General features: G+C 42.3%; 1 protein-coding gene across 5 annotated transcripts in view; it reads right to left on the minus strand.

Annotated features, from left to right (window-relative positions):
* Window positions 1-26,727, minus strand: part of MSANTD1 (Myb/SANT DNA binding domain containing 1) — a 44,947-nt gene that overhangs the window by 15,272 nt on the left and 2,948 nt on the right. Inside the window, exons 1-3 of one of the 5 annotated variants that reach the window (XM_042053777.1) lie at window positions 19,487-19,636; window positions 18,558-18,650; window positions 4,768-5,032 (exon numbers count right to left, since the gene is read on the minus strand). In XM_042053777.1, the coding sequence (XP_041909711.1) occupies window positions 4,768-5,021 (254 nt within the window). In that variant the 5' untranslated portion in view covers window positions 5,022-5,032; window positions 18,558-18,650; window positions 19,487-19,636. Of the gene's footprint in view, window positions 1-4,767; window positions 5,033-5,150; window positions 5,243-5,452; window positions 5,658-18,557; window positions 18,651-19,486; window positions 19,638-26,727 lie in introns of those variants that run through there. The other 4 variants (XM_042053780.1, XM_042053779.1, XM_042053778.1 and 1 more) reach the window with 4 other exon arrangements.

Consider the following 26,727-nt stretch of genomic DNA (forward strand, 5'->3'; position numbering starts at 1 on the left):
ATCTGCCATAAATTATTGAATTAAAGCGAAAGATAGTAAAATATTCAAATTCAACTTTTTACAGTAATTTGGCTACACTCATATTTTATCATTTGCTGTAACAGAGGTCAAATATTCCAGTTGCATAATGTCATAGAGTATAGCAACGGATTACACAAGCAGAAATGTTTAATTGCTGTCATGTACACATGAAAATAAAAAATTAGACTACTCTTTCATTCAAATCATGAGACTGATTCAAATTTACCAATCATTAACATTAATTGACTGCAATTCAAATCAAAGAGCAACAGCTGCATCCTGTTTTCTAGGCTTTGGGGAGGGTGATGTTTTTGAAAATAATAAATTTGCATTCACACAGTTCTTATTTTTAAACATCAGAAGGAATCAGTCAAAACTGTGGACCACTGTGCAAGCTGTGCAAACCCTGCTTCCTTTTTATCAGCCAGAGTGTATTGTGTCAGTGGCAGTGTTATAACAGCAGTTACAGAGCCCTGTTCCACAGTGAGATCAGCACATTAGCAGTGACAGGACAGAGCTTCCTTTTAGAAGGAATAATTACAGGTTCACATGAGCTGATAGCCCCGAATAGGCTGCATAACAGAAAGAACTGGGTACATACTCTAAGGCATGCTAAAGCTCAAGAGCTGGCACACTAATCTCAGGAAAACTTTTGATGACCAGCACATCTGAAAGCTTAACTTTGAATTCCAGGAAGCTTGACTCAGCCCTTCCTTCTTCCAAGATGGATAAATGGGGAGGTTCATGCAGCTCACCACACAGGTATCTTTGAAGTGGAACATTAAAAACCTGGTGGCTGATCTATCCATAGCAGATATTTCAGATTTTACAGCAATGCCTAAAAGCAGAACTTTACTCAAATACACCTTTAGAAAGGGTTTTCCTTGCACCTATGGTGGTGTGGAGAATTTTCCACCCAGTCAATTTCCACAGTGGATGAAATGGTCCCTTAATATACTGAGACTCCAGTAAGAATTACTTCAGGTCATGATATATTTTTCCCTGATTAGTTTCCTCCAAATGCACTTGGACTACAGTAATGCAGAGGAATACAGGAACCACTGCCAGAGCAGTCCATCATCTCACTCTCTTCTGACAAAGGTCAGTGCTAAATACTTCAAGAATGATTTTGACAGACAGCTTTTGAGGGCACATTCACCCATAAAAGCACATGATTATTTTTCCATCAACAGCCAGTAATATCCTGAAACCCACTGTCTTTCGTAACTCTACCTAATTGGAAGACAAACATCTGTTTGTTTTATATAATTATTAAATTATTTTTATTTAATAAATCTAATCTTTAGTAAAAAAAAATAATAATAATAATACTAAAACAACCTGCTGCTCTCTTCTTGTCAATGGTTTTCAGTGGCAATGAGTTCCACATGCTTACTATGCAGTGCAATACAGATTTATATGACTTTAACTACTTTTACATTTCTTGCCTTGCAATTCTTATAAATAACTTCTTGTATTATGGCAAAAAAATCTGCTTTACATCCTGAAAAATAGTGCATATTTTTATGCACCTCTAAAACTCCTTAAGCATTCACAAACTTTTCCACTTCTCTTACTAAAGAAAGCTTTCCACATCTTAGCCTAACTGTTCTCTAAGCTTCTTCTCATTCTCTTGTCACCTTGCTGAAATGTAGGGCAGGCAGAAATAAACACAAGAATTCAAGGAGGAAATAATGAGATGAAATAGATTTCTGTATGGCATTTTAACACCTGAAAAATGCTTTCACCTCAGATGTGGAGGAAAGGGATATGATCACCCTAAAATTGCTTTTGTGATAGATACTCATGCACAATGAGCTACACCTGAAGTAACTTTACCTGGCAGCACGAGACCCCAAGTGGGATCCAAACACACCCAGAACCAGGGTGAATACCTGGGGTGGGAGCCCCTTCTGAGCCACTGTACACACCCATGTAGGTTGCACTTGCTGCAATAATTATTGGCCAAGAAACACTCATTCCCTACTTGTGCGTATGTGTTTGTCTGGCTTGGACACCTTCTACTCATCATGAATGTCTTTCACTGAGCAGAATAAAGAAAACAGCATTTATTCAACTGTCTCTTAGAATGCCATGGGATCCTCAAACTGGAGAGCACCATTATAAACATGTTCACTGCTTTCTATTTCAGATCATTGTATGTTTCAGATCATCCATATCTGTTTAAACAGATGTCCCAGGATAAGACATGCCAGTGATAGCACTTTTAAAACTGAACTTGGTTAAAAAGACATGTAGAAATATTTAAGTACTGCTTTTTCCTTTTATAGTAAAAATGTGCTTATTTTTCATCAGTATATGTATGTGTAGTAACTTGTAGGACAGAGGTTTTATGTTCCTTTATGAAACTGTGGCACAGAGCTAAATAATATCATCTGATTAAATATTTTAATGCAGTTTATTTCTGACTGTTAAAGGAAGAGTAGGGGCCACTCCACCTCTGCAGCACTGTTAGGAGTTGCCCAAAGAAGTAAAGGATCCTGAAATGGGGGAAGAAATAAGCACTCAAGTGCAGAACACCCGCCCTCCCTCCTGCTACTGGTGCCATGTTCTCCCATGTCACACTTACTAACCCAACAAAATCATTACAAATCATTATTATCTCAAAATAGAGTGTTTTCCTACTCTAAGGATCTTCTTTTCCAGTTTGTGCCACAGATGGTGCCCAGAAATACAGTGATGTGAAGCATCTTCCTCAAGTGTCCTGCAAGTACCTGAACATGGATTAAAAACTCGGCTGCCTCACAGCAAAGCCAGCAGTCAGTAGCCACTCACATCATTTACAGTTTCACCACAACCTTCCTTATTCTCACACACCACCAAAAAGTACCCAGAAAACTAGAAATTAAAGTAATAGCTTCTGCTTGTCCCTGTTCTCCATACCAGCTCACCTTGACAGCAAAGCACACAGGCGTGTTAACAAACAATAAGAAGATGCATTTCATAAGCCAGAGCACAAAATGAAACAGCTCTCTGACAGCACAAGGCAGTTTTTAACTCTCCTAAATTAGCATCTCAATCAATAAGCAGGGAGCTGCAATACACTGCAAAATAGAAAAGCAGAGTGACAACATGCAACAGAAGCAATCTTAGAAGTTCACAGAAATAGAAGGATATTTCTTTAAAGTACACTTTCTCACACACACACAGTGCACGTATGCGAGTGATTTTATTTCTTCCCTTCCCCCAATGCAACTTTAAAGTAAAAACATTATTTAGAAAAAAAAAAATGAGACTCTCTGATTGATGACAACACTGTAAATTTAGAACAAAGACTGACAGAAATAACCTATTCCACTTGGCAATTACGGCACTTAACTATCGTGCAGCGTTGCCGCTACAGACACCTGTAAAATCTCAGTGCCGCGAGATGCAATTCCCAGCAGGGAAGACTGCAGATTTAGCAGACTAAGCAAAAGCCTGGTAGCCAGCAACTCCCGACTTCTAAATCTGCATCTGAGTGTGAATTGCTCGGTGATGCTGGAGAAAAATTTATCTTACTTCCAGCTTTCTCATCTACAGTCTGGGTGAAGAAAACTGTAGGGATTACAGCAGGGTTGGTAAAACATTTTGGAGATGTTAGCATTTACTACGAAACATCAGGTTTAGTATTATGGCAAATGATGTTAAACATTATGCTTGTGGATCATAGAAATGTAGAAGGACATTCAAAGTTAAGGGGTTTACAGGATTTTCCCTAGTTTTCTATTTGATGAGTAGTCTCTGCATTAAATACAGTAAGGGTGCCTTACAGAAAAGCGAGCAGTTTTAACATGGTTGCCTGCTGTAATAACCTTTTTTATTATTAATATGAGCTTTGAGGAGAGATTAAATAAAAGAATCACATATTTGATTTTCTTGCATTACAAGCACATAGCTCAAATCACCACTCAGGATTTCCAGTATGAGGCAGTTTGTGCTTCGCAGAGATAAGAATTAAGAAAAAAAAAAAAAGATATGGGAATATTTCTGTTAAGTTCTAATTATTTTTCTCCCTGCAAACAACAAATGCACAAATGCCTCACATTTTCTGAAGCCAACTTCCCCTCCTGACTGCTTGCCTGTTCTTTATCATCCCCTTGTAGACACCTCCGCCCTCCCCCCGACTCCTTTGGAGCAGTATTGACGGTGCACATTGATTCTCTCTGCAGATATAATAGTTCTTTCACTGATGCTGCTTATAATTATAGCAATGTGTGTCACTCAGTAATAAGACATTCAATTATTCTTGGCCCCGTGAAGTGTAACCCTTCAACTCATGAGACCAAAATCTAGGAGCATCAGCCCCCCCAAACATTATTCTGTTCTAGTTTGGTTTTTTTTTTTAACTTTGCCTTGCAATTCCGATCCTCAGTGGCCACTTGAAACTGCAGGAGTTTCACTGCAAGGAACTGGCTGCCAAGCTAACACAATCAGTCCCCTCAGCAAAGAGCAAAAAAAAATAAATCTCTTTTCCCCATTAAATACATTTCCATCCCTCTGCATCATAACAACGCCAGCTAATTTTAAAGAAACAAAGTTGTCCCAGAGTTTGACATGAAATGGGGGGGGGGAAATTAACAATGACGTAACAGCACTGGCAAGAGAGAATTTTAAAAGCGATATGAACAATCTTTAATCTTTTATCGACAGATTTCCTCTAGGAGACTTCTTTCTGAAAGGCAAAAATCACTGCGCCATCCCTGCTAAAATCTTTTAAAATAAAAAGAATTAACTGAAGCTTACCTGTACTGGAATGTCATATTTGTAATTTTTATCTTTATTTCCTCTCCGTGGCGAATTTCTCCAGTCATTTCAAAGAGTTTGTTAGCCATTTTCTCATAAACTTTGGCATTCCTTTTAGTTTGTTTCAGCTCATCAAAAAATTCTTCCCAAACCAGCATTAAACCTCTCATTTCTGCATCAGTCCAGTTTCTGGCCCTCCTGTGTTTCTCAGTCTGAGAAGAGACAATGTAACTGGGAATTTCTGCTGCAGCCATTGCTGACTGACCTAAAAGGGTTTTAAAAGAGGACACTTAATATAGATTGAGTTTTTAGTTTAGGTTTTTTGTAGTGCAAGACATGCATATGTGGATAAAGAATTTGAATGACAACAGAACATATGAAACCTTTTTGCAACAGCTTGAAGCTTGAGTGCACAAAATGGGGCCTACATCTGACAGGCAGGAATTTAGTTAAAAGCTTTTAAACAGAGAAACGTCATTTTGATGTCACGTTTCCATAGCAACAGAGCAACTGCATAAGCTACAACAACAAAAACCTTTTAACTGAAAGCCAAAGAATCAGGACAAAGTTGACAGGCCATCAATATTAAAGCTTTTAAACACTTTAGGTTTAACAAAAAAAAAGATCTATGCAGCCTTTGAGAAGCTACTTTTAAGTTTCTACTTCTTTTTTAGCTTTCCCTTACCTTTTAGGCAGACAATCTGCTAGCAGGGGGTCATGGTCGCCTGAACGAGCTTTTAAGTTGTGCCTTGACAGACTCTCTAGGAGGTTGCAAGGACTGAGGCCATGTACACAAAAAAAAAAAGCTTTTTTTTGCAAAGATATTCTGCAAAAAGAATCAGCCAGCTTTATGAAAACTATACATCTCTAAGCTAATAAATGTTTAAGCAGGCAGGCTCATTAAAAAGGAACCTGCATCTGGGCTTTAGAATATGCAAAAAATAGTATTTAAGTGTTTATGTAAAGAGAAATATATACAAAATTTCAATATAAAGCCACTTTTTTTTTTTTCCCCGAGATGTTTTGCTGCTGATAAGCACACACTGCAGTCCTGTCAGTATGAATTTGCCTTTGTAGGTATGTATTACTGTATGTGTATTTTGTATTCCTAGTAATTTAGATGCTATTTATGCAGCCTGTGTTCTGCCTTAGGACTGCAGCAGAAGCATTTCACCTGCTTTATGGGCAACCTAAAAGGATTATTCAATGAGTTAAAAAAAGGCTGCAAGATGCTTAGAACTGTGAATAAATTGCTTTGCTGTAAAACAAGCATTTTGAGCTGGTTTTTATACGGAGCTAAATTGTGCCAGCAGTTATATCAGAGAAGCAGGGCTTATTCATTGTATTGAACACTGCAATACAAGCAGTGGGCCAAATCCTGCCCGACTTACACTCCTGCAATCTGACAATAATCTTCCACAAAAGAGTGAGATGCAGGAACTGCATTAATTCCAGCACTACGACCAGCTAAAGAGAAAGATGTTCATTCCCTACAGTCCCAATAGAATCGTGTTATGTAAAATATAAATAAATAATCCACGGACCTTTCTCATTGTTATTTTTCTGTTTCAGCATATAACAGCAATAACGACCTCACTGCAGGGCATTTCCTGAAGATTAATGGCAGGCAGGGGTTAATGGCCTGAGGCTCACCCAGTCAGTCGTTAATCCCCAGGAAATGTTCTGTGCCTCAATCCTTAATGCTTAAGTATCCTATAAATTGTAAGTCTTCTCATAACCACATCCTTGATCTTAACAATAGTTTAAAAACGCACGGCTTGGTTTGCATCCTGGAGATGGCAAAGAGAGCACACAATGTTCCTAAAAGGTACACTAGTGACATTTGTGGTACCATTGTCTTCTTTCTATTTTATTTATTCTACTGCATATTACAAAAGGCACAACAGCATACCACAGAACAAGGTGGGGGGGTAGGGGGTAGAATTACATATACTGTACATAGGAATTTCCACTGATCCAACCCTGAACATGTCTCTATCAGAAATATACCTGCTGAGTCACTGCCTTCCTAAGGGAAAAAAAAAAAGGAGAGAAATAAAGAAAAAATCCCCTAGCTTCCAAATAACTGCTTTTAACTACTAATATGACAGCCTAGCAACTATTACCTTTAAAAATGTGTAAATAGCAGCATATGTTGTGATGATGATCTTGCATGGTTTGTCTCTTGGGTGGCCAGCTGGGAGATGTCACATGATCAGGGGACAGATGGTGGTCAGAAGAGGATCAGCTGATGACACATTCATTTTATTAATTTATTGTTTTGTTTTGAAATTCCCATCACTTAACCTTGGGCTTCAGGCAGCTCTGTTAATAAAACCGTACCAACCTCGGCTGCCTGTGGTCGCAGCCAGTGGCTGGGGATCACCAGGACAAGTTTAAGGAAGCAACGCAGAGTCCAAGAGGAAAATACCATCGCTCTTGGTCTGACTTGGAACGAACACACACTACTGCAAAGCCAGGCTTGCTTTTCAACCTTTAATCATCCATTAAAAGTTTATTTTTCTCCTCCAGACTTTAAACCACCTACATTGTGAAAATGCCAATTAACACCACTATGAAACCCATAGCATGGTACACACAGCTTGTCAAAACCCAAAGATATGTGTGGTCTCTGCTTTAAGGATATTTTTAATCCAGTTTCAAGTACAACAACCAGGACAGGATGGGTGAAAACCTTTCCAGCTGCACCAAGTTTTTTCTGTTATAGTCCACAACTTTTCCTTCCCCTCTCCATCCACATATGCTTGGCACATGTGCGGCTGCTCTTTGTGCTCCATGCTGGCCCCCAGACCCTGGGATCCTGCAGAAGAGGGGCGGTTGTTTCTCTGTGAAATTCAGATCTCAACTTTTCTATATGCTGTTTCCTATTAGTGTACTTGACAGATTGATATAGTGGTATAGTGCTATTTAACATCTGTTAAATAAAAGAAATGCTTTCTAATAATACCTCCCTTATTCCCCTCCTCTCAGCACCTGAAGGGAATCTAAGTTTCAAGGACTCAGGTTCTACCCCCTCCTCTAAAAAAGTCATTGATAATAATTATGGAGACGCCACATGCCTCCTCTGCCTCGCCAAAGCAGGTGTGCCAAGTGGTTGATAAAGTGACTGTTTTCCTACGTGGATCTGAAAGCAAGAGTAGTTTTATTATCCCCAAATAATTCCTGCAGTCTTTAACAGAGCCAGGGTAGGGAAAATACACCTCTCCAGGCTGCGCCTCTCTCTGTTGATGTTCTGCAGATTTGTCCAGTCCCTAGGAGTCACTGAGTCCCTGAGTTGGGACAAACAGCTAAGACCAGGACCAGCAAACCTTTTAGGGGAAGAGCAGCTCTGTGGCAGCAATAGCAGTCGGTGCCCAGGCAGGGCACTGGGAGGAGAAGCTCTGTTAGCATTCAGCTGCTTCTTGCCCCTCTCAAGTTAGATACCAGTCAAGATTTGTCATCTACCTCGAAGACTGGCTGGTCACCAAACCCAGAATAACTGCTGACATGACAAGCTGCAGCTCTGCCAGACTGAAGGCACTGATACCCCTCCTGCACTCCCCTCCAACTCCTGATGGCAGAGTCCTCCAGCAGAAGCCTCCTCCAGACTGAGAACCAACCTGGCACTGAGCAACCCAAAAGCAACTGAAGCTGCAGCTGTTCTCATCAATAAAATAAGGATATAAGGATATAAAATAAGGTCTTGGAAAACACTGATATATATAACAGAGCTACTGAGTACACCTTTGTACATGACTTCCCTCTGTAGGAGAAAGTTGTTCTCCTCCACTCTCCTGCTCACCCCAGTCCCTCCTCTGATAGGCAATGCTTGAGAATCTCACTCATGCCTTTCCTCTCACTGCACACCAGCTCAGAGGAACATGAATTTAATGATCCTCTTGCAAATCTGTTCTTCGTATCATCTGTCTAAACACCCTACCTTTTTTGCAGTCATTATATATCAGCTTGAATAATAGCTCTCACAGCTGTTCCACCTTTCATGGTGATCTCTAAAGATAACAAACCTCAAACAGGGTAGAAGGGTTTATAATTTGCAGATGTGATCTAATGAAGTTTCCCTATAAATGCTGCTATCACAGAGTTCAGACAACTCCATTAATCCTTACATATCTGTTGACTCTACCTCCGGTGATCTGTGCTAACTAACTGTGTATACAGCCTTCAGCTTTGCAAGAGTGGGCTAATGCATGCCAAATAAAAGTCCCTTTAGCCAAGTTTTAGGGAATGGTGTTTTCCCCTGTGCCTGCAGGGAAAAACGGCTTCAGTCACTCAAGCACCAGAGCCCAGCCCACAAACTGTGAGCCACTACATCGTGATTACAGAGGAGCATGTCCGATCCTGCTGCTGGGGAGTGTGGTAGAAGTCAGGCAGAAACTTCTGGGCAAAGCAGAGTTTATTCCACTAGGACACAAGAAATTTCTGCAACTTCCCCTAAATGTATTTCTGTGTCTGAAATCTACATGGGAGCTGTCTACAGAGATGCTGACACACAGGTCGCTACCTATTGGGATTTTTTGAAATGGAAGAACATTAACTTTGGTTCAGGAGAGTCTTGCTACCAACTGGAGAAAACACCCTTTTAGGCACAAATTTGGAGCAGTGAGACCGGGAGGAGAAGTTTCCTGCTGAAGGAGCATCACCCCTCGAAGACACAGGTCCAACTCAACAACATGTGGGTACCTCAGTAGACTATTTTGTAATGTCTTGATTACATAAAACTAAAAAAACACACAAAACCCCACCAACAAAAAAAGCTGCTTTCACACTTTCTGTTCGGGGCAAGCTGTTAAAAGCGAGATCATCCAAAGAACAGGCTGGTCTTGCAATCCTCTGGTCTGGCCCACCAGGAGCTTAACACATGGGGGTAATAACAAATCTTGAAACTGGATCGTGACTGCAGAGCATGTGTTCATTCTCTGGGGATTTCAGTGCAGACACACCTTGATAACTGTGCTTTAAAAGGTACAATACTATGTATGAGTTTGTCTAGAAACAACACATTTGGAGTTTGCATGACAGTGGGATAATATGTTGTAAGTTCAGAAAGGCTGCGTGTGTTGCAAGGCTGTCTCCTGCCCCACATTTTGCCATCCACTGAGCTAAAAGGCCCACTTTCTAAAGCCTTACTGAAAATTATGTGTTTAGTATCTCTGATAGCTGCCTACTGCAATTTGCAAAGATGGTTAAATGCAATGCAGGTCCCCTGTACACTGGAGAGACACTGTCCCTGAGATACTGGAGAGCAGCAACTGTGGAAAAGGACCTGGGAGTCCTGGTCAACAGCAAGTTGCATATGAGTCAGCAGTGCCCTGGAGCCAGGAGGCACATCCATGTCCTAGGGTGCATCCTTGTGGATCCCTTCCAACTCAGAATCCTCTATGAGAGAAGAAATACTCTGTGAAATACTCTATGAGAGAGGAAATATTCTTCCACTACTGCTGAAAAGCTTGGCCAGAGAAGACAGGCTGGGACAGGTGATCAGGAGGAGAAGCTGCCTTTTTTCTCCTCCATTAAACCAACAATGAATCTGCTGTGCTCAGGAGAGTGCTGGGAACGAGGAGCTCACCCAGAAGTAGGGAAACACCTTGCAGGCAGTGGTGCCTGACTTAGGAACTCCACTAAGGTCCATGCACTGTTCAGTCTGCCAGTCTCCTTGGGTGGTGGAGTCATGGGGGTTTGTAAAGGCTCAGAAGCGAGAGAAAACCATAAGGCTGTGAACACAGAGCCATCAGGTCAGTGTTGTAGAGCTGCACACAGACACAGCTCGTGCCTTCCTACTGCCTGTGAGGGAATTTTAACAACACAGCAGCATTTGCAAAGGAAGCCCAAAGCTATCCAAACTGCAGGAGGGTCTATTACAAATACAGAACAACAACAAAAAAAAATTATTCAGGCTGAGGAAAAACAGTAGGTGTCTTGAGATACATAAAAAAAGGGCAGTCCCTTTCCTCAGAGGGCCTGCAACTTAACTGGGACATGCCACAAGGGAAACACATGAGAGACCAGAAGGGACAAGTGACAGCAACACATCACTGAGCAAAGGACATTGCATGGTTGGATAGCTTTTATGTACACCTAAAATAATATCACCTGCACAGAAGTCTGACAACAGAAATGGGTGCTGTGGTGGAGGCTGGCTGAAGGGAAGCCATCCTGGCTGATGTGGGGCAGAGAAGATTTTGATATGACAACACTTAGAACAAAACCAAGAAAAACAAAGGTTTCCATACAAAAGCCGTGCTACAGGGCTGTCTGAGTGAAAGGTCTCCCTGATGGTGGAGCAGGGCACTGGGCAGCCCAGGAGGACTGTATTCTGGGAAGGTGCAGGTGAGCTGGAGAAAGGTGGAGAGGTTTTTTATTTCATTTTGCAAGAAACATCCCACTTAAATTTCACTGTATTCAGAACATTTCCCAAAAGCATTTTGATCTTGCTGAACTGGCAGATTCTGACCAAAAATATCTCCTTTGCCTATTTTAGTAGTAACCATGGAAGCCAGCTTTGCACCGACATTCAGTTGGAGAGAGGATGGCGAGAGACAGCGAGGTGAATGCAGACAAGCTGGGAAATGAGGCTTCAGCAGTTTTTGTGGTCAGATCAGGAAGCATTAGCAGGCAAGGGGGAGAACTGGAATTACGTGGGGCTTTAGAAGAAGGAGCTCATGAACTGCAGGGAACCCAGAGAATTCACTGTTTGGAGAAACCAGGTACAGGCTGGTATGTTGATAGTAATTAGATTAAAATTAAAATACTGAGGGTTTTTTTTTAATTACTTGATTTTTTTTTAAGTTTAGCAGAAACACAGACATTCATGCTACAGACCCTAGTTTAGCATATTGGAGGGGGGAAAAAAATCCCTTATGTCCAGAAGGTACAAATAATCACTGCCCAAACGTCTGGCACTTAGAATATTATGCAGGCAGGATGCCAAACTAGATGGACTTTGAGTCACACATGTTCCTAAATTTTCAAGCATACAGGAAGAGACTGGCCATACTATTAAAAATTTAGTTATATCATATTGAAAACAAAGCACTTCAGTTCTGCGTGCGTCATACTCACAGTTCAATTTATAACAAATAGAGAATTTCCTAGATTTCCTTACTCTTAAGAAATAATTTGCAAGTCCTTAGCATATGGAACAACTCTGCAGTACGTAGTATCAGACATACTCCTTTTCTGGCAGGCAAGCAACAAATCATATTAAAATGAAAATCACTCTGTTCCCAGTGAATGGTTTCCCAAATTCCACTTGAAAGAAATTATTTTGGCCCTGCTTACTTACTGGGGTTAGTCAGTAAGTCCTCCTGCTCTTGTTTGGTTTTTAGCACATTTGAGCAAGTTACATGCTGAAAAGTGTCTAATTCATTAAAAACTGCTGCTACGATGCTATGCAAATATTGCTCTTCCAGAAGCAAATTCCTCTGAGAACCTGTTCTAAACACTTCGCTTTAGACATAAACCATGAGTTAATCCAGTTTAGATTTGAGATGTATCACAAAAGAAGAAAAATAATCCCTGGTGTGCACAAGTCTGCCCTGTGCCTTGTGCTGAGTGACATTCCCGTGACTCAGCAGGGCAGGAAGGAAAAGCCATGTCACCAAAAAATAGATGACGGCAGCTGCTTTGATCGGCTGCTGCTGCTGCTGCACACAGCATCGTTTGTGCCCCAGCAAGAATTAATGCTGCTGGTGTCACCCCTTGCTAACTGCAGCGAGAGCAGCAGTGGTATTCAAGTAAATGCCAGGAGGAGGTTATTGATTCATCGATCCTTAGCGAGGAGCCATCCCCCAGGCTCGAGCAGAGAGGGAGCCAAGCGCAGGGAGCGCGGCGCTGGCGCGGGGCTCCAGCTCAGCAGATTTGCGCAGCGTTGTGGTAGCAGGCATTAGAGCTGCGTTGAATAAGTGGCTTCAAGCTCGCTGTTCTTCCAGAAAGAAGAGCGGTGTGGGCCCTTTTCCAGCAACCTCAGAGGAACTGCAGCGCAAGTTGCTGGCAATTCGCTGCCAGAAGCCCGGCCTCGCTGCTCAGAGCCTGCTACTGGCTTGGCAGCCGGCTGCATCCACCTCCCAGCTGTTTGCATCCCCACACTGTCTCTCCCTGGGTCCCTGCCAAGGCTGGCAATAGACGTGGGAAGGCCGGACCAGCCCCAGTCATCCCTGCCCTCAGCCGCGCTCCAGGTGCGCCCAGCAACTCCCGGGGAACCCCTCACACCGGCTCATCTCCGTGGGGGACAGTGGTGGGATTAACTCCTGCTGTTCTGCAGTTCAATCACACACAGGTTCTCAAAATAAAAAGCATTAAAATCCAAAGATGGATTTTGCCATCTTTCTCCACTTTGCCAAGTGGAGAAAGACTGGAGCTTCTCTATCTTGCACTTCTGCTTGGGGACCCCAGCCTACCCCCAGCTGCAGCCCTTTCCCCTCACAAGGGTTCACTCAGCTCTTTTGCCCCTCAGAGGAAAATTTAAAGATTTAAAAAAAAAGTATTTCAGATAAAATATTTAGGGCACTGGAGATTTTCATATCAGTTCATAAAAGATTTAAATACTAAAATGTAAATGGTGTTTTGGGTATTACTGCGAGGCAGCCTCAGGAATGGAAATTCAAGAGAAGTGTTGCAACCTATAAAGTTCAGACAGTACTCTTAAAAGTATTCTTAAAAGCCTGCCTCATCTGAGAGCTGCCAAAAAGGTAAGTAAAACCAAATTCACCAGCACCCTCATGCTGTGATAGCAAATGAGCTTATCTACTTAAGTGGTTGGTAATGGAATTTGAGACCACAAAAGAGGCAGATGCCATTTCTGGGATGGGCTGACAGCAGCATCACCCCTCCCACAGCATCCATGTCCTTACACTGGAAGCATATACATCTTCCAGGGGACTGTACTACACTTTATTCCCAATGCCATGCTCAAAGTGTTTCAGGGGAGTTAAAGTTCCCCTGAGAGCTACTGATAGGGCCCGTGAAGTCCTGTGTGGTCTGTGTTTGTAAATCCTTCCCCCAAAAGGATGACTTCTACATTTGTGCAGATGATCCACACAAATTCTTCAGGTACCACAACACTGGGTAGCATCTCCAAGACAAAGACAGGATTGGGAACTTAAGCATCAGCTCTGAAGTTTTGTGACAGGCAGGAGGATGACCCATCTCAACGTAGAAAGGTTTATTGCAATGTGCATGTGTAACATTGCCCCTTTTAACACAGTGGGTTGCAGTATTTGGGGTCCTGTGATCCCTCTTGGTTAAAGGATACAGTCTTGTTCCCTCGTCATCCCAGGGACAGCCAGGAGGGGTCATCTACCCCTCTCACATCCAAGTGTGCCCCTCCAGCCAGCCTTCTGCCTCAGGACCCAACATCTCCCCTCACTGCCTTCATCATAAATTGCTGTTCATCATCAATTCCTCGGTTTCTTCCAGCTGTTTTCCCCTCCCACTGGCTCTCTGCTGTTTATCACACACTACTCTGCTCCAAACACTCTCCACCCACCAGGGTTCAGTTTATATTCCAGCCTTAGCATGCTACTTTGATCCAGCCATTATCTTCCATTGTTCTGGTCAAAACTAAACCCAGGAGCGTGTCCTCGCTTCCTCTCTTGGCTGCAGTGCAGTGCTGCCAGCAAACCCATGAGCCCACAGACCAAGGACACATTTCCAAGCTGGCACAGGAGCATTCTGGCCAGCCTCAGGAAGCCTGTCTGCCTCCTTTCTTTCATAACTTCCCCTGAACTAATACACATCCACAAACCACATTTGGATACAAACTTCTCCAGGTCCAAGGCCAGCTGTCCAGTACCACCAGTGGTTTTCAAATCCTGCCTGGTGCTTTTCATTCAAGGTGGCATTCAGTGTTGTAGCCCAGAGGATGTGCCCCAAGTGTAGGTCTGTGAGGGGGAAACAGCATCATTTGCTTGGCTATAAATACCCACTGCAATGTGGTTATTCATAGAATCATAGAATACCTCAAGTGGGAAAGGACCCATCAGGTTCTTCAACTCCCTGCTACTCACAGGACTACCAAAAACAGAACCGTATAACCAAGAGCATTGTCCAGACACTCCTTGAACTCAGCCAGGTCTAGTGCCATGACCACTTCCCCAGGAGCTTGTTCAGTGACTGAGCACCCTCTCAGTGAAGAATCCCTTTCTAATGTCCAATCTGGACTTCCCCTGATGCAGATTTGGATGCAAGCAAAGCTAAGACTACACCAAAAGGAGTGGCAGAGTACCTGCCACCATCCATTTCTCAGCTGAGTCAATCATGCAAGTGCAATCAACAAGATTAATTTAAATTATGGATTAACTGGCCTCAGTTCACCTGTGGCAGATTAGAAGCACTCAAATGACTTCTTTTTGGCAGAAAAGCTGCCTCCAGTAGGTCAGCAAAGATTATCCTGAAGAGTAACTAAACAGAGGAGCTACGGACCAGATTTTCAGTACTGGAGAGCTGAACCTATTTCTAGCCCAACTGCACAGAGGACCAGGCAGATGCAGCTTAAATAAGAAACCTAACCAAGATGTTTGAGGGGGAAGTGCAGACCTGAAGTGTATGGAACCTAAAACCACACAGATGCAGGAGACATGCAGCATGAAGATGCAAGTACCGACAAGCTGTCTCAAGGGAGTCCGTGGCAGATGTGAATGGCACCAGGGAATTCTTATTTGTTTCATCCCTGAACATTCAGTTGATAGATTTCTACATAGCCAGAAGGATCCCCGTGTTCTTAGCAAATCTTCAATTGCTCAAAAGGTTGGGATTCTTTAATTATAAAATACAGCTTTAATGACTGTAGGACAAGGGACCTAAACAAAGAAACAAGGCACCACCATCTGACTGCAGAGAAGGAAGACTAAACAGTTTACAGAAAGCCAAACCAGTTCACAGCACAGTGTCTCATTCTCTTTTAGTGGCCAGTATTTTCCATTTTCTGTGCAAACAGAAGGACACGGTGTGGTTCTCAGGGGAGGCACTCTTGTGCAACTGCTATTAGAGGCAATTGGCCAACTCCAAAGGACTTAAAAGTCAGCCCTCTTCTCCCTCGGCCTCACTCCCCTTATTCTAAAAACTACTTGGACTGGCTTTAGCTCCTGTTCTGCTGTGGTTTTAAAAGAGCTCTACAGCCTGATTCACAAACCATGCCAAGCAAGGGCAGAAAAAGTACAAGTGCCTCTTGTCACCAGCCATACAGATGAAAATATTCCCCATGCTGACTTTAATGCCCTGTCACAATATCCCAGTGGCTGAAGCCACTCAAGCAGACCAAAAATGCATCACAGGCAGCAGTCTTAAAACATTCAATGCTCATGTCATTGTGTTCTCCATTTGCACCCTCTTTCCTCTCTGCACACTGCACTTCATGATAACTGGACAGATTATATTAAAACTCATGCCTACTCTGTCAAATGATTTCTCATCATGTCTCAGCAGGAGCTAATTGAAGATTAAACTAATCATTCCTTGAGGCCTCTTCTGGAGTGTTTTATCACTTTTTGCGAATCCATTAAGGAGAACTTCAGTGAAGTGCTGATCTGGCAAGACCACTGAACACACAAGCTGGAGTGACTGGACAACCCAACACACATGTGAGAAACAAGGACTTCAGACATGCTCTGTAAATGAGACAAGACAAACCTTTTTCCATTCCTTCTGGCTGTAAAAACCAGCCGAGCAAAATGGTGATAAGTGTTTTCCAAAATACCATCCTGCCTTCCTGAAAGCAAAGGAGCAAGTCTGACAAGAGCTGCTTGATGTCACACTAAATATTCCCTTGGAATTCTCTGATCTTCTCTGCCTCCTGAAATCTGGAGAATACCACAAGCAGCCACCAGTTACCAGCCACTGTAACTTGTGTTGATCCCTGCTTTAACCTGCTTCCACAATAGCCAAATTCTTTCATCGACCGATCTGTAGCTTCATCCCTGACCTCTGATCCGCCCAGCACCTCTCTGGGTATTGTACACAGCTATCAGATAACAGCAATTGACATGCAGGCTTCCTCCAGCCTCGGGGTAAAAGCCATAACCACTGGGGCATGGCAGACCCCCAGATGAAAAAATTAATGTACTTTTTCTGCAGTGCCTTGCAGGGTTAAAGGAGTCATTTAACCAGAGATGAAAGCTGAAAGAAAGGTCCAAAAAGCTTTTCTTGTTTTGAAGCAACAGAAAACACCCACTGGAATGGCAGAACCAGATGCTTCACTTAGTAATAAAATTCATGGTCCCAAAAGCAGGATCCAACTTACACTTACTAGTGTTTGGTTTGAAAGAAATGCACATTTTCAAGCCTCTTCTACTGTAAAAGCAGAAGAGAACCCTGAATATTGGTAACCACAACTATCAGGATTATTTTGAGAGTCTTTTCTAAATCTCATTTCGGTAAATGTTTTAGAAACATTATTGTGCTATATTCTACTCTGCCTCCCTGTGTTGTTTTTATTTTACAAATGAGAACTCCTTAAGGCAGGCATCACATACAAGTTCCCATCTAAGCATTTAAAATACTACAGGCAGTGTGAGTTATCAGTCAAGTTTCTGGAATCACTCTCACTTTTAAGATAATTTAGATGGCTCTCAATACTTTCAATGTGCTACAATATGGGAAAGCAAGATCAGCTTTGGTTCAGATTATCAACATAATATGATTGCAGTACACTCAGAAATGGTAAAAAAAAAAAATCAACTCTCTTTCATTCCCAATTGCTCAATTCAGTATGAAACCACAGTAAAACTGTAAGCAAATCTTGTGAATAAGGTTCTCATTTACACTTGACAGAGAGCCAACATCTGTATTGCTATTTATTTATACACACACACATATAAATACACACCGTTTTTATATTTTCATATATATACACATGCACATTATTTTACCTGGTTACTTTCTAAAAGTAACTATTCCAACGTAAGTCTTGGAAGAGGAGAAGAAAGAACAGCTGAAGGAAGACTGGGCCGTAGCCTCACTGTAGCGCCCAGGGAAATCTCTACATGCACATTAAACCTCAGAAAGTGGAAGAGCATTGAATTTTCCCTCCAAAAATTCAGAAATGCATTGCATGTCCTTACAGACAGCACCATCTCAGGCAAAACCAAGACTTCTAAAAATCAAAAACCATGCTTGGATGCCACAATTTCTTTCCAGTGCTCTGTAGTGTTACATAAGAATCACCAAAAACCAGAAATTACTTTGCCTGTCTTTAAACCAGTATTCTCATTAGGGAATTCTGCAGGTAAAAGGTTGGGGAAATGGTTAAGTCCAATATGGAGCTGCAAGAAGGCATGTCCCCCATGAGGCACAAAAAGTTGCTGAACTCTTAAAACCATGAAAAAAAATATTAAAAGTCAACACATTTTAAAATACACCCCTTCAGCCTACTGGCTAAAAGCTCTGAAATGGTCCATCCACAGAGCACCCTCAGAGCCAGTGCATCAGAAGGAATCAAATGGTTCAAGGATAAAGCACCGACCACTTAAACCCTCTGAAAACACAGGTCAGCGATCACCACAGAGAGCAGGTGTCACGTCGGGGGCTCCTCTGCCCAGAAGGTACCAACCTGTGAAGTGACTCCCTACAGGGGACTGAAACAGTGACCAACTTGACCTCCTCTGGCTGAAGAGAAGACAATGCAGCACCTTCTACACACTCAGAAGTTGCAGCCCTGAACCACTAGGCTCCATTCCCTTCCCAGCTTTTCAGAGGAGCAGAAGGAAAGCACAGGCTCAACGCACAAACCCACACTTTTATCAGAGTTTTATGGTGTGGAAGAAAAGCTTCAGTACCTGCTGTCCTAGGAACAGAAGATCCTCCATGAGCTTTAAAGTCAGTGCAGGCCTCCTCACAGCAGATCACCGACCCAGAGCTGAACTTCGCATCTGGGGAGAGAGAGTTTGGCAGGACAAGGCACCATGTGGGGAGGGGAATGAGGACACATTTCGTACCAACCCAGGAGGAAGGTCGCCCAGGCTCTGCCAGGGGTATCTTGAGAAGGTCTAGCGAGGTGGGTTTGGTTTAGTTGTCAAACTCTAGCCTTTCGGACTGCACCAACAAATGCCTTCCCCATGCTATACAGTCCAGCATAAATAACCTGAATCGGCCCATAAGCCTTCAACAACCTCATTCCTGCGTGCTGAAAGCTGCTCACTTTAAGCCTAAAGAATATGACAGACATTCTTATCTGCACATCTTACCACTGCCAGCAAAAGGTATCTCTTTAAAAGACATTCCAATCTCACCCAGGGCACCAGCAAGTATAATTTTTCCCAAATTTTCTCATCTGCCCAATTTTTCCATTAGCAACTTAACACTCAGTGCTCAGCCTGCTGTCCTTCAGAGGATCACAAATCTTTCTTTAACATATGGTGGGTGCTGAAGGTAGTGTATCTCTATTTTACACAAGAAGGCAGAGACAAGCAAAGGGGAAAAATTTCTAAAGCCAGTAAATGACTGTGAAACTGAAATAATTTTCAAAAGAGAATTGGACACTCCAGAGCTGAAGTTAACCTTGCATGTCCTTCAGTGACATCTCACAATGAAATGTCCTCCATTCACTTCAGGCAAGGTTCTCAAAGCCACACAGGGATCTGAAGGGCATCACAAAAGGAAATTCCAAGTCTAAAATGCGGAGCTAAATGAGCCATAACTTCTCCCCTCCTCCAACCTAACAGTCCACAGGAGCCCACTTTTTCACCAAAAGAAGGTTTTGGGGTACCTCAGGTTTTCTTTCCTCCATGTTGAGATCCAAACATTGTGGCCAAGCTGAACCTCTCAGCACTGATGCCTCTGAAGCCCCCTGGGGACTGGGGAGTCGTGGGCACAACCAGCACTCCTCAGCTGGCTCTGATGCCGGTGTGAGGGAGCAGCCACCCTGAGTTCCATTTAAAGACTTGGCTGGAGGAAGAGGGTGTGGCTGGGGTGGCACCAAAATAGCACCTGCTACCAGGCCAAGGTGGTTGCAACTTCTCCCTGTGGATAGAGGCCCTGGGCTTGGACTCTGCCTCCAGGGCTGGTTTTGATTTTTATCCAGAGATGTTCTAATGCAAATTATATAGTGAGCAGCCTTGGGAATGCCGCCAGGTACCTGCTCCCCACCTCCCTTTAGGTAGGCAGCAGTCAGGCCCCCACTTGCTTCTCCTCTCCGGGTCTGCGAATCCTTCTCTGCACCGTGGCACAACTTCAATAGGAAGGGCTGAGAGGTTGCCTACAGCCTGGGAAGGGACAAGCAGATTTGAATATCCCTTGGGAGAAGGAGGACCCAAACCCAAGTTCGACCACTTCTGAGATGAGTATTAAAACCATTAAGTTATTATATGAAAACCACCACACCAATCATTTGTATCTTAAGCAGCAAGTGCAAGGCTGTGAGCTGAGACCTCAGCAACAGGGGCAGGTTTGACTCACCTGGCCAGGTTTGGAGCTTGCAGAGTGTGGGAGCAGCTTGAGGGATGCAGCGTGAGAGCTGCCATGGGGATACAGGTGGGAAAAGGGTCTCCAGGAGTCTGAGCAGATACCAAGGAAAGGACTGCAGAGGAAACTGTATCTTGCAAATAACTCCTCTTGAAATCACCAGATACACATCTGTTCCCACCATGTGAAGTCCTAACCTTACTTTAGGGTTAAAATGTCAAACTAAAATCTCTATTATTACCACCAATGTGCTTTTACCTTGAATTTTTAAGCATTTGTTTAAGCTGAGGTTAAAAAGAGTCTGGGCTCCTTGACTGCTAAGCAGATCATAAAACTCTCTGGAGTACAATAGGCTATAGAAATTTTCTATGGTTTTCCCAGTGATTGCGTGCCTAGTTAGCTTCCTTCACCTTCTTCATCCTCAAAAGATGCTTAGCTGCAAAAGTTTAACTAAAGGCGTTTCCTAAAGGAATTTTTAGAGTAGCTGTTAGCCAATGTGTTTTTATCACAACCCAACAGAATAAAGTATGAGCTAGCTACATTTTATTGTTAGGGAAAAGGTTTTAATTAAAGAGCAAGTCTACACATGTGTTTTTAAATACCATGAGCCTGATTTTCTTCAAATTCATTGTTTCTTCCAATTCTTGAAATATGCATTTGAAAGAAGAAAAGGGCAGGCAGCACTATTTGGAAGTTGCAAAAAAGTATTTTGAGAAAATAAATACATTTTAATCTCACAGAAACAGACTAACCATAAAAATAGGAGGTACGAGGTACAGAAGTGGCACTTTTTGACAAAACAGAGGAGGTATCCCTCTAAATAGGAATAGATGAATAGGCGGAATAAATGGAAATATTTACAATTCATTTTAGATATTTAGCAAGATAATTTTGTAGGGAGATGTGTGCAGGACCTCCAGAATTTGTTTCAGGCCCATTCAGAAATAAAATCTTACACAAGACTTTGATTTAGATTTCAGACTCATCTCGGTGACACAGTCATTAGTTTATCCAGCAGCATTAAAAGTGAACACCAAGTGCCCTAAACTTCCTCCCACAGAATAAGAAAGGGAGAGGTAAAATTCACTGTCATTCCACGCTGATGATTTTTAGACAGAATTTCCCACTCACCTTAGCAAGGTGATAATTAAAAAATCTCTGCCAAGGAACACAACCTCCTCACCGGACCCCCGCAGCTCTGAACACACCTGCTGCTGGAATTTGATATCCTGGATCTAGAGCATCACAAAGTGTTAGGGAGTCTTGTGTTAGGAAAAAGTACACAGTTGCACAGAGATTAAATTCCTTGGAGTTCCTTCTTTTTTTTTTCTAAGGAAAAGGAAGAGAGAATCTTGCATTTTCCTAAGTCTGAATGTACGGACACAAACACAGCTTATGGTCCTTCCAGCCAAGCACCTGATGGCTACAGAAGAAATACCACACAGTTGTGTCTCCACTGACCTGCTACAGCTGTTTTTTCAGTATTTGCAGTGGTGTGGGAGCATTAGAAAGTTTAATATTGCTTTTGTCTTTTGGAGAGCAATGCCAGTCAATCCTCCCTGCACTATCACATTATAATTAAATATTCAAAAATTAATTATACCATATGACAATACAGAGTGCAGTCTTACCAGCCCTAAATCAGGGTCAGGTTTATGCTTTTGTACCCTCTGCCTGTTGAGGAGGATTTCCCACGAGCATTTCACAGGATGGATCCACACCCCACAGTGGATACCTGAGCTCAGGCTTTTTTTTCCCCCACAGAACACCAAGATGTAGATCAGAGCTTGCCCTGATATCCACAGCAGTTGCTGCATTATCTGTCAGTGTGTGTTCTGCACCACAACGAAAGAGAATCCAGACTGCAGGAAAACCTGCTGCGCACACCATCCCCTTCCTCTGAATCCCACTATGAGAAAAGCCTTTGTGCCACTGTGTCGCTTTCCAGCATGGGCTGACGCCCAAACTCACAGCTGGTACAACCACCACCCCTTACTCAGAGGCAAGCAAGGTCTCACTGCCCCGTATCCTTCCTCCTCTTTCACATCTCAGGACTTTTCCCCCTTGGCACAGGAGCTCAGCATTGATTTAACTCCCCACAATTTGGCAGTGTTTGTTTTCACAGACCAACCACCATCATTCTCCCAAAACAAAGAAGGAAGGAAAGGTCACATGAGGAAAATCCTACACTCCCACACAGCACTGTGGAGCTCTCCTACAGCACTCACTAGCCTGTACTTCATGCCAGCCTACATCTTCAAACCCTTGAGCCCCAGCTCCTGGGCAGATATTCTTGGTGAGAAGGACGTTCACTGCAGGCCTTCATCAATGACACAGTCACTTCTGTGGTTGCAACTATAGCCAAAATCTGAAAGAAATATCCCCTCTAGTTCACACTTCTGTCTAGGTCAGTCACCAAAGGTGCTCCACATAAGCTAGAGACTGGGTGTTGGTGCAGCACTCAGTAGCCCTAAGAAGCAGAAACTCCCAACTAATGCTAAAAAAGACAGCTTCTAGTCAGATTTAAGCTGAGTCCTTAGACAGAAAGGGTGGTTCATCAGGAGACTGGTCTGGCCTCTGAAATAAATGCATCAAATTCTAAATATGATTTGATTTGATCCAAATGGATGCCTTTTCTGGGCCTGGCACTACCCAAGATAAACCTGTGTGCTTCAAACAAGAAGCAGCACCAGAACTGAAAATGTATTTTCCATGGACCAGGACAGTACCTCACCTTTTCTCTTCTGACATATTCCCAGTCTCACAGTCAGAGACTGCCCAGAGCCTTCCCAGTTCCCCTGACTCCCAGAGAAGAGTCTCCAGGGTGTATTGTAGTAGTATAGATGTAGAATGGTTATGCAGATCACTGAAGGCATCTTCCACCAATTTGTGATGCATTTCAAGAACTTTACAAGCAAGAAAATAACATGCATCAAGCAATGAAAATGAACGAAGTTTTTTTCCTACATAGATTATATAAAATATTTTGGCCCACTTAAAACAGATATCCTCAATTGAAATTGTATCTGGCTACAATGAGGTAATGGGTTTGTTATTACTGATTCATTGTTGCACAGCTTTGAGTTTTACTGTGGAAAAATGGGGGTTCACTGGTATGGAATTGTATCTCAAATAAAGTAAGGAAAACTGATATAGAAAAGGGGAACAGTTCCTTTAACTGTAGCTATATGGGGGGTTTTGTCAGCCTAATTATTCTGCAGCAGAAACAACCATGAACTCTTCTCTCCCACTGATTATCTCATAACCATCTCTCTGAACAGTACAAGCAAAAAATTCCTCTGCACCCTCCTTCCTTTAATGAGGACTATGGAAACAGCAGAGACATCAGACATTTTACATGCTTACCTCTCCCCATATGTCCCACAGATGCCAAAACTCAAAAATTTCCCTTCCCTGGTGTCAAAATAAATATGAAAAAGGATTTTCACAAACATAAAAGAGACGGGGAAGGGAAAATTGGGCAGCTTTTCAGTGGATATGATAGATAATTCAGATGCGACCCAAAAAAAATAGTTTTAGAATCTAGCTCAGTTTTCAGGATGAATGACACTGCTGAACACGAGGGGAATGCACAATAGGTGGTGCAGCTGTCTACTGACATGTAGGCAGAGCTGAACAAGCTTTCTGCATTCAGGGACCAGACAGTTCTCTGGCAGCATTTGAGAAACACATGAAACACAGGAAAAAGCTGTGTGCCGTGGTGCCAGCAGGAGTAGAGTCTGGACATGGTGATCCCAGGGGTCCTTTCCAACCTGTGTTTAAATCTCTTGGCAGAGAAACCCTCCTGTGCTTATGACCATTCTTGCAGATTTCATGTGTCCTATTTCTACTTCTCCTGTATTTAAGACAGTTACCCACTGTGCAACACCTGGGCATATTGAGGATTTACACACAAGCCTTTTTTTGGTTTTATTTTAGGTCTTCTTTAAAGTCTTTTACATCCTATTTATCATCCTGATCACTCCTAAGGATTGAGCTGATACCTTCCAAGAACTACTCACAATGACACCAAGATACTTTCCTGAATGGTGACATCTCTGTGGATGCATATGTATGGTTCTTTTCCCTTTCTGCATTCTTTGCAGAAGTCTAGATTAGGTGAGAAAATGGAGAATATTCACAGCCAGTTTTAACTTTAGCCTACCTTGAAAATGTCTTACTGGTGAGTTTGTCAACTCTCCTTTTTTTCTTAGAGCTTTAGTAGGTAATTTAACAATAGAGAAGCCAACAGAGATTCTTGCCACCTGGTGATGTCCTGCAGTTGGAAAAAGGATGACTCAATGCCCTCCCTCTATTTTGTTATCTTTAACTAATTAGAACCATAACCAGTTCAAAACTACAGGAACACATTCCCTTTTATTTCTTGACTGTTTAGGGGATTTGATGACTGTTGGTAAGGGGCCTTGGAAGTCCAGCTAGGCCTTATCAGCTGAATCACCTCTGCACAAGGGCTGCTGAGCTTCAAAGGACACAGATATGTGACAGGTTCCTTCTACAAAATTCATTTTTCCATCCACCCAATATGTCATATTTAGAAGTCTTCATTTTATTTTCCATATATTTGACCAAGGCAGGCTTGATTTACCAGTGTACACAGTCCTAAACATCAGTTGCATTTGCCACCTTCACTTGCCACATCAATTATTTAGTTCATATCAAAGGAAACCATTAATTTAAGAACTCCACATTTGGGACTCTTGGGTGGCTACCATGGCTACCACCTATTTTTATCAATAGTATTACGCATTTATCCAATTGTTCTAAACCTGTTCTGCTGACACTTCAGTTTAAAACACACTTTTAGATGCTTTCAGGTACCAAAATGCTCCAGAAAGACAGCTCCCTGAGATGTTTTATAATGAACAGCAAAGCAAAGATTTATTTAGCCTTGCTGTAACAGCTCTGTGTACTTTGAGTGTTCTTATTATACTACAATTGCCTATCAAGCCTGCTGATGGACAGGCTCCCTACCCTTCATGTGTTTGAAGGGGTTTTCTCATTGTTTCTATGAGTTTAGCAAGTTGCTCCTCAAAATTGATTTTACCTGCCTTGTTTAACTTGCCTTATTTAACTTGCCTGTATGCTCTTTTCTATTTTCTCTGTTCAAACACAACCTCCACTTTCTGAAAGATGTCTTTTTACTCCTAACATCATTCTGCTCTTCTACTGTACAACACCAGCTTTTCAGAGTCCTCCTCAGTCCCTTGATAGAAGAGGATACACGCTCCTTTGAGCTCACATTATAAAGTCTTCTCACCAGCTGCCTGTCCTCTGCAAGTATCTTACCCTTTTAGCTGCTCCTTTGAACAACAAAATTAATAGAATCATTCATATATTTATCTAATCATTCATATATCTATCTATTAAAAACTGTATTGTTTGCAGAGGGACAAGAGAACTGGGTTTGTCATGCTCATTGCACATTGCTCTGGGTTAAAATCAGTGTTGTCTTTTCCCTGTTACATTAAATCACAGAATCATAGAACAATTTTTTGTTTCACACCCCTGTATTGCTTTCCCTGTTGTCTCTCACATCAAGGTCTTTCTCCTTTTCTGATCCTCAGTTGAGTGTCTTTGGTATTTCTCCATTTCCCTCTGCAGAGAAAGGCCCTTCCTTCCCTTGTACTTCACTGATCTCTCTGGATAAGAAGTGTCTCAAACAAATACCAGTCTCTCCTCCAAATTAAATTGCTCCACTTGCCAAGGCAAGGGTAGCCCATATTTCCAAAACAGAGTCTTCATATTTTCTCAGCCAGCATTTTGATGGAGAATTTTCTAGACAGCTTCATGACCATGTTTCAGTCATCACTGTGCAATGATAGCAATTACAAACACAGTCAACCTCAATATCAACACTGCCACCTCCACGCCTACCTGAGACAAGAAAGAAATGTATTCCTCTAGCCTTTTTTTCCTTTGTTCCCACGAGAGAACTGAAGTTCTCTGGAAGGGCAGTTTATTCACACCTCCAGGACAGTTTGGATGACAAGCCTAAGAAGATTAGCTTCTGCAATAGTTTCTAAAAACCACTGTAAGAAGGATCACTGACATGGATGACTGATTTTCATCCAGGAGATTCTAGCATTGTTCCACTGTCTCATGCATTTATTAGGATTTCATTTCCTTCTGGAGCCTCAAGGGAAATTTCATAATCAGCACACCTGGTATGTGTAGTATAAATAATTAAGGGGATGCCCTCTCTAACGATCTATGCAGAAAGGCTGTTCTGCTGTAAGAAATGGCCTGGATCACAGCCTTATCAGAAAAAAAGAACAAGGATTGTAAGATCCTTTCCATTTTCAGACTCAGAAAGCTTCATGAACATTTACTGAACCAAATGGAGTCAAGGTAGAGGGACCTACTCAGTCAGTATGTTTGTGAGTTGTTTCAACATTACTCTTTCTGTGCCGTCAGCATAAATGGTACCTAGAAAAATGGTGACAATCCCACAATTTAATTTATTGCTTGCCTTAATAAAAAAGACCACAACACCAATTTAGCTTATACTCACATCAAAAAAAAACC

The sequence above is a fragment of the Corvus kubaryi genome, unplaced genomic scaffold (genome assembly GCF_017639235.1).
Source record: "Corvus kubaryi isolate FWS band 111438036 unplaced genomic scaffold, C.kubaryi_AGA036_p1.0 split1-131, whole genome shotgun sequence".
NCBI classification, from domain to species: domain Eukaryota; kingdom Metazoa; phylum Chordata; class Aves; order Passeriformes; family Corvidae; genus Corvus; species Corvus kubaryi.